The sequence below is a fragment of the Dipodomys ordii genome, unplaced genomic scaffold, assembly GCF_000151885.1.
Source record: "Dipodomys ordii isolate 6190 unplaced genomic scaffold, Dord_2.0 Scaffold50, whole genome shotgun sequence".
Taxonomy (NCBI): Eukaryota; Metazoa; Chordata; class Mammalia; order Rodentia; family Heteromyidae; genus Dipodomys; species Dipodomys ordii.
Genome location: NW_012267266.1, coordinates 5,078,707 through 5,086,347, shown reverse-complemented (window position 1 = coordinate 5,086,347; position 7,641 = coordinate 5,078,707). Strand labels below are relative to the sequence as shown.

The following is a 7,641-nucleotide window of genomic DNA, read 5'->3' as shown; positions in this document are numbered from 1 at the left end:
TTTTTGGGGGGTGGGGGGTCTGGTCGTGGGACCAGAACTCTGGGCCTGGGCGCTGTCCCTCAGCTCTTCAGCTCAAGGCTAGCGCTCTACCACTTGAGCCACAGTGCCACTTCTGGCTTTTTTCTTTATGTAGTGCTGAGGAATCAAACACAGGGCCTCAGGCATGCAAGGAAAGCACTCTCCCACTTAGCCACCTTCCCAGCCCTTGTTTTTGTTTTTGAGATCCTTTTGACTGAGTTTCCTGAGTGCTGAGATTACAGGTTTGTACCACCACATCCAGCCTAACAGTGGCTTTTGTTGTTGTTGTTTTAATTTACTTGTTAGAGCTTATGCTACATGGATTTGAAACTTCTACATCTTAGTACACCAGCTATGGTATCTTTGGCTAGTTTCTTAAGCCATTAGAGCTTCACTTTCCTTGTCTATAATACAAAGGTAATATCCTTGCTATCCTCATAGCAGTTATTGAGTTACTATGAGTTTGAATAAGTTATGAAATGAGTGCTGGCCGCTCATGCCTGTAATCTTAGCTACTCAGGAGGCTGAGATCTGAGGATCACAGTTCAAAGCCAGGCAGAAAAGTCCATGAGACTCTGAACTCCAGTTAACCACCAGAAAACTAGAAGTGATGCTATGGCTTAAATGATAGAGCACTAGCCTTGGACTGAAGAGCTTAGGGACAGCGTTCAGGCCCAGAGTTCAAGCCCCACAATCGACAAAAAGAAAAAAAGGTTATTAGTATTTTGTCTATGAAATGGTTGTCCACGCCTGATACCCACTAGCTACTCCATAAATGCTAGTTGTTATAGTCTTTCACTCTTGCCCATTAAAGATTTAGCTGCTATAGGAATTGCCTTTCTATCATAAATAACAAGAAAACTGGGTAAAACATATGAAATCCTAGTTTCAGGCATTGCCCATCTGACATTAAACTGTGAGCTCTGAGAGAAATAAATAAAAAGATTCCCACAATTGCTCCAGCTTATTATATAGGGGCAGATTTCAGCTATTAACACGGAAAAACCCAAAATGTGTCCTCTTGGACACAGATGTAATTATCTTTCATAAAATTTAAGCAAATTTAGGTCTAGACATATATAAAAAGAATAATGACATCATTATCAAACGGTATATACCATTAGTGGAATGTTAGTTTAACAGTTGAAAATCAGTTCTTGCAATCTGGTATGTTAAAGTAATAACCATATAATTTTTCTCAAGAAGTGCAAAGAAACTTTGTCTAGATATTAAACAAATTAGGGCATGCATGAAAGAAAGTTGAGAATTGGTTCTTAAAAGGGAAAGAGAGGGGCTGGGAAGGTGGCTCAGTGGTAGAGCGCTTGCCTTGCATGCCTGAGGCTCTGGGTTCGATTCCTCAGCACCACATAAGCAAAAAGAAAAAAAGCCAGAAGTGGCGCTGTAGCTCAAGTGGTAGAGCGCTCGCCTTGAGCTGAAGAGCTGAGGGACAGCGCCCAGGCCCAGAGTTCAAGCCCCATGACCGACAGGAAAAAAAAACAAAAAAAACAAAGTTGTATTTCTCAGCTTTTGATCCTTTCGCCTCAAAACTAGTGGTAGATACCAGAGCAACAGCAGTGGCATACCTCACAGGGTAACAATCCAACATAGCAATTTAGTTGATGTTTAGAAATCCAGAGATTATAAAACTGGGGGAAAAAAATAATAGATTTTCATAGAGAAGAGCTTTCAGGAAACCTTCCTTTAGTCTTGAGGCTAACTATTTCTTAGATAGCTCTGATTATAATAATTTTGTTTTCACAGCCAGTGCTGGTTTCAGGAGTACATAAAAAGCTCAAATCTGAGCTTTGGAAGCCAGAAGCCTTTAGCCAGGAATTTGGAGACCAGGATGTGGACTTGGTGAACTGCAGGAACTGTGCAATAATTTCTGATGTAAAAGTTCGGGATTTCTGGGATGGCTTTGAGATCATATGCAGTAAGTAACGGTTAAATGTGCCTTGGGATGTTGGGATGTCCTCATAGGATTAAGGACACCAACTCAAAAGGAACTTGGCAAGGCAAAGTTTACTTCTGCAGAGGGTGCATCAACAGCCAAAAATCTGGCAAGCAAGCACACAGAACAAGCAGGCAGGCTGCTCACTTTTATCCCTAACCTAGCAGGCTTTGCCCCTCTGCTTGGATTGGCTGAGCTCAGATTCACAATCTACAAAAGGATGTGGCTTAATTAACAGGAATAGGATTCTAACCGGATGTCTTAATTAAAGTGTAGCAGGAAAAGGATGTAGCTAACCAACAAGGACCAAGCCACCTGGCCAAAGCAGAAACTTTCAGAAAAATGATCCTCACATGATTGACAGAAAGGAATCAACCCACTTTGATAGAAAAGATGGCTTTTCTCACAATAACTTTGATAACTGGTTGAATGATGGCATACTAGCCCTACCTATGAAATAAAATATTATGTCCTCTTGGCAAAAGGAGCCTTCTATACTGGTGCCAACAATTTAGCTTACATGGCAACCCTTTGGCTCTCAGAGCAAGTCTTGGCTTCACCATGTGAACTGTGGGATGTGCAGAACACTTTCACTCTGAGGAAAGAAGATACCACAGCATTAAGTAAGGAAAACAAAGTCCATCTAACTTAATCTATTAGATTAACAGATCTGAAAGAAGAGGTTTTGAGCCAAGTGCTGGTGCTCTCAGCTGTAATTCTAGCTCTTAGGAGGCTGAGATCTGAGGATCATGGTTGAAAGCCAGCCCAACTAACCACCAAAAAAAAAAAAGAAAAGACAGAAGTGGAACTGGCTCAAGTGATAGAGCACCAGACTTGAGTAAACAAAACTCAAGGACAGCACTCAAGCTGAGTTCAAGCCCTAGTACCAGCACAAAGAAAAAAGAGTTTTTGTCTTCTAAAATCTTTAAGTCTCCAGAAAAGTGGGCAGCAGCCAGCCCAGCAAATGTTTATGCAAGTGCTGTCTGTCTTCCAGAGAGACTAAGGTCGGAAGATGGGCAGCCAATGGTGCTCAAACTCAAAGACTGGCCTCCTGGGGAAGATTTTCGAGACATGATGCCAACAAGGTTAGTGAATTCTAATGGTGCCCATCTTCAGACTTGTTCCTGACTGAAGCAATTACAAATTAATCACAGAGAAGTGAACTTAACCTCTTCTCTTTCTTCCCCTCTAACAAGCTGAAATCACCATTTCTTCCCTTTTGTAGGTTTGAAGATCTGATGGAGAACCTTCCTCTTCCAGAATATACCAAACGAGATGGCAGGCTCAACCTGGCCTCTAGGCTACCCAGCTACTTTGTAAGGCCTGATCTAGGCCCCAAGATGTACAATGCCTATGGTATGAAAGAGAGGCCAGAATTTCACTTTTGGGGGACTATTGTTCTCACTTCACATATAGATGGACATCTGTGATCAGTGTTATGTGTAAAGATGATTGAGGAGAGGTGACAGGTGATGGAGAAGATAATAGTATCCAGAGTAGTTTTGAATTGTTTGCTTTTGTCATTACTAATTTGGATATCATCCACATGGGCCCAATACATAACTTATGTATCTCCAGGAATTAGTTTCTACTTAAAAAAAAAAAAAAAAAACCTAGTTAATGAGACATACTTTGCCAGGAGCTGGTGGCTCTTGCTTTATAATTCTAGTTACTCAGGTAGCTGAGATCTGAGGATCACTGTTCAGAACTAGCCCTGGAAGAAAAGTTCATGAGCCTTTTTTTTGGGGGGGGGGAGGGGGTCCGGTAGAGGGCCTGAACTCTGGGCCTGGGCGCTGTCCCTCATCTCTTCAGCTCAAGGCTAGTGATCTACCACTTGAGCCACAGCACCACTTCCAGCTTTTTTCTTTTTCTTTTTTTTTGGGGGGGGTCCGGTAGAGGGCCTGAACTCTGGGCCTGGGCACTGTCCCTCATCTCTTCAGCTCAAGGCTAATGCTCTACCACTTGAGCCACAGTGCCACTTCTGGCTTTTTTTTTTTTTTCGGCTTATGTGGTGCTGAGGAATCGAACCCAGGGCCTCATGCATGCAAGGCAAGCACTCTACCACTGAGCCACCTTCCCAGCCCCCCTTTTTTTTTTTTTTAAATTTTGTTGGTCATGGGGGCTGAACTTGACCTGGGCACTGTCCCTCAGCTCTTCAGCTCAAGGCTAGCACCCTACCACTTGAGCCACAGCGCCACTTCTGGCTTTTTTCTGCTTATGTGGTGCTGAGGAATTGAACCCAGAGCCTTATACATACAAGGCAAGCACTCTATCACTGAGCCAACTTCCCAGCCCCAGACTTTTTTTTTTTTTAATCGGTGGTGGGGCTTGAGTTCAGAGCCTGGGCACTGTTCCTAAGCTCTTTTGCTTAAGGTAGTGCTCTACCACTTGGAGCCACAGCAGCACTTCCAGATTTTGAGTAGTTGAAGAATTTCACGGGGTCCTTTCTGCCTTCCTGGCTTTGAACCATGATCTTTAGATCTTAGCCTCCTGAGTCCTAGGATTACAGGTATGAGCCATGGGTGCCTACGAGTATATGAGACTCTTAAATCTAATAACCAGCAAAAAGCTAGATGAGGAGTTGTGGCTCCACTATGTGAGAGCCAGCCTTAAGCAAAAAAATTCAAGCCAAGAATAAGAGGCCTTGAGTTCAAGTCCTACTACTGGCACCCAAAAAAAATAAAAAGATAAAAGAGACATGGGGCTGGGAAGGTGGCTCAGTGGTAGAGTGCTTGCCTTGCATGCATGAAGTCATGGGTTCAATTCCTCAGCACCACATAAGCAGAAAAAGCATGAAGTGCTATTGCTCAAATGGTAGAGCACTAACATTGAGCTGAAGAACTGAGGGACAGTGCCCAGGCCCAGAGTTCAGGCCCCACGATTGACCAAAAAGAGAGAGAGAGAGAGACATATTCTTGGGGATTTTTGTGTTGTTTTAGATATACATGTGCCAATACTGGGGTTTGAAGAATATCACTGACTTTTCTGCCTTGGCTGGCATTGAACTGCAACCCTCAGATCTTAACCTCCTGAGAAGTTAGGATTATAGGTGTAAGCTACCAGTTTCTTGGCAGGAATTTAAGGAATTTGATGAAGGCTGAACATCAGGCTACTAGCCATCACTTTGTGAAGTTCAGAAATGGCTATGAAAGTTACTGAATGCCCCTAGTATCTGTTTTGCTTTTCAAAGAGGGTCTTTTTTTGAAGGGGAGGAGAGGGATTGTCGGTCCTAGAGCTGGAACTAGGGTCCTGGGAGCTGTTCCTGAGCTTTGGTGCTCAAGGTTAATGCTCTACCACTTTGAGCCACAGCTCCATTTCTGGAGGGACTATATTTTAGGAAATGATTGGTTTCTTGGTCAGTGCTAATGATAGTGTCACCCAAACTAGAAGTAAACCTTAATCAGTATAATCGAAATGAGAATCCTTCCTTCGTTCCTTCTTTCCTTCCTCCCTTCCTTCTTTCATGTATGTGTATGTATGTCCACGTCTAGATTGTTGGCATTGGAATCTAGGGCCTTATGTATGCTTGCCAAGTACTGCCACTAGGCTCTTTTTTTGTGTGTGTCAGTCCTGGGGCTTCAACTCAGGGCCTGGGCACTGTCTGTGAGCTTCTTTTGCTCAAGGCTAGCACTCTACCACTTGAACCACAGCACTAGTTAGGGCTTTTTCTGTTTATATGGTACTGAGGAATCAAACCCAGGGCTTCATTCATGCTAGGCAAGCACTCTACCACTAAGCCATATTCCCAGCCCCAGTGCTGTCTTCTTAATAAAGATATACTTCATTCTCTCAGTGGTACTCATTTAAATACTCTTGAGCATATTTTCAGTGATAGGATCTTTATAGATTTAGGATATTGTTACTTCACCTTGAATGTCTTTCTTTTACCTTTAGGATTGATAACAGCAGAAGATAGAAGAGTTGGCACAACAAATCTTCACTTAGATGTGTCTGATGCTGTTAATGTGATGGTGTATGTTGGGATCCCCATTGGGGAGGGTGCCCATGATGAAGGTATGATTTCTAGAAAAATTGCTTCAGATACTAAGGCTTAGCCTCAGAATTAACTTTTCCTCCTTAGTTAAGAACTTTTTCTTTCTTTTCCACTCTTCTTTATCTCTTTTTATTCCCCTAAGGGAAAATTTCTCCCAGGTCTGATACGTAGTTAGTATTCAGTGAACAGTGTTAGACAAAGAGAAGTTCTAGCAGAGTACAGTGCTTATGTACCTTTGACCAGCATCTTTGTCTTTCTGGAGTGCTGCCCTTTCCTACTGAGTGTGTAACCTCACAATGAGGAATGGAAGAAGTTTTCAGAGAGCTCTCCATCTATTAGTCTCACTAGCCAGATCAGCTGTGGGGTAACATGGTAAAACCAAGTTACCTGCATAAAAATGAAACGCAAGCCAGTGCCAGTGACTCACCTGTAATCCTACCTACTCAGGAGGCTGAGATCTGAAGACTGATTCAAAACCAGCCCGGGCAAGAAAGACTGTGAGACTCTATCTCAAATAAAGTACCAAAAAGCTGGAAGTAGAGCTGTGGCTCAAGTGGCAGAGCACTAGCCTGGAGCAAAAGAAGCTAAGGAACAGCATCCAGGCCCTGAGTTCAAGCCCCAGGACCAACACACACACACATACACACACACACACACAAAAGAAACATAAAAATGACATTTTTGCTGTATCTGAATTCCCTTCTACCTCTTATCTAAATATTATCTTAAGAGCACTCAATAGGCTGTGAGCCCATTGTATTAATGTCCAATTGGGCAGGATGATTTAGAGAACAGCCCAAATCCCAAAGTTAAAATTAATGTATTTATTATGAAAGTTTCAAAAAAAAATGAGATGATTTTGTAAAGTAACTTAAGAATCGGAAAGGGCTGGGAAGGTGGCTCAGTGCTAGAGCACTTGCCTTGAATGCATGAGGCCCTGGGCTCGATTCCTCAGCATAAGCAAAAAGAAAAAAGCCTGAAGTGGTACTGTGGCTCAAGTGGTAGAGCACTAGCTTTGAGCTGAACAGCTGAGGGACAGCGCCCAGGCCCAGAGTTCAGGCCCCACGACCGGACCCAAAAAAAAAAAGAATCAGAAGGTTCAGAAACCTTAGTATATTTTTTGTTAAACATTTGCTTTTGTGTGTGTGATGATAGTGTGGCTTGCACTCAGAGCTCAGAGCTCACACTTTTTTTTTTTGTTTTTTTTTTGTGGGTCATGGGGCTTGAACTCTGGGCCTGGGTGCTGTCCCTCAGCTCTTTAGCAAGGCCACAGGACCACTTCCAGTTTTCTGGTGGTTTATTGGAGATAAGAGTCTCACAGACTTTCCTGCATGGGCTGGTTTTGAATGTTATCCTCAGATCTCAGCCTTCTTAGTAGCTAGATTTACAGGCATGGGCTACCAGTGCCCAGCCAGAGCTCAGACTTTTTTTTTTCTTTAGTTTTTTTTTTTTTAATTTTTTTAGGGCTTTTTTTTTTTATTATTGTGAAAATACTGTACAGAGGGGTTACAATTACATGGGCAATGGGCTGGGAAGGTGGCTCAGTGGTAGAGTGCTTGCCTTGCAAGCCTGAGGCCCTGGGTTCGATTCCTCAGCACCACATAAGCAAAAAGGAAAAAAGCCAGAAGTGGCGCTGTGGCTCAAGTGGTAGAGCGCTAGCCTTGAGCTGAAGAGCTGA

The 7,641-nt window shown here is 43.0% G+C and overlaps 1 protein-coding gene across 1 annotated transcript in view; it reads left to right on the top strand.

Annotated features, from left to right (window-relative positions):
* Window positions 1–7,641, top strand: part of Kdm3b (lysine (K)-specific demethylase 3B) — an 80,844-nt gene that overhangs the window by 62,773 nt on the left and 10,430 nt on the right. The window contains exons 15-18 of the mRNA XM_013020310.1: window positions 1,780–1,951; window positions 2,964–3,054; window positions 3,195–3,325; window positions 5,864–5,983. Of these exons, the coding sequence (XP_012875764.1) occupies window positions 1,780–1,951; window positions 2,964–3,054; window positions 3,195–3,325; window positions 5,864–5,983 (514 nt within the window). The remainder of the gene's footprint in view (window positions 1–1,779; window positions 1,952–2,963; window positions 3,055–3,194; window positions 3,326–5,863; window positions 5,984–7,641) is intronic.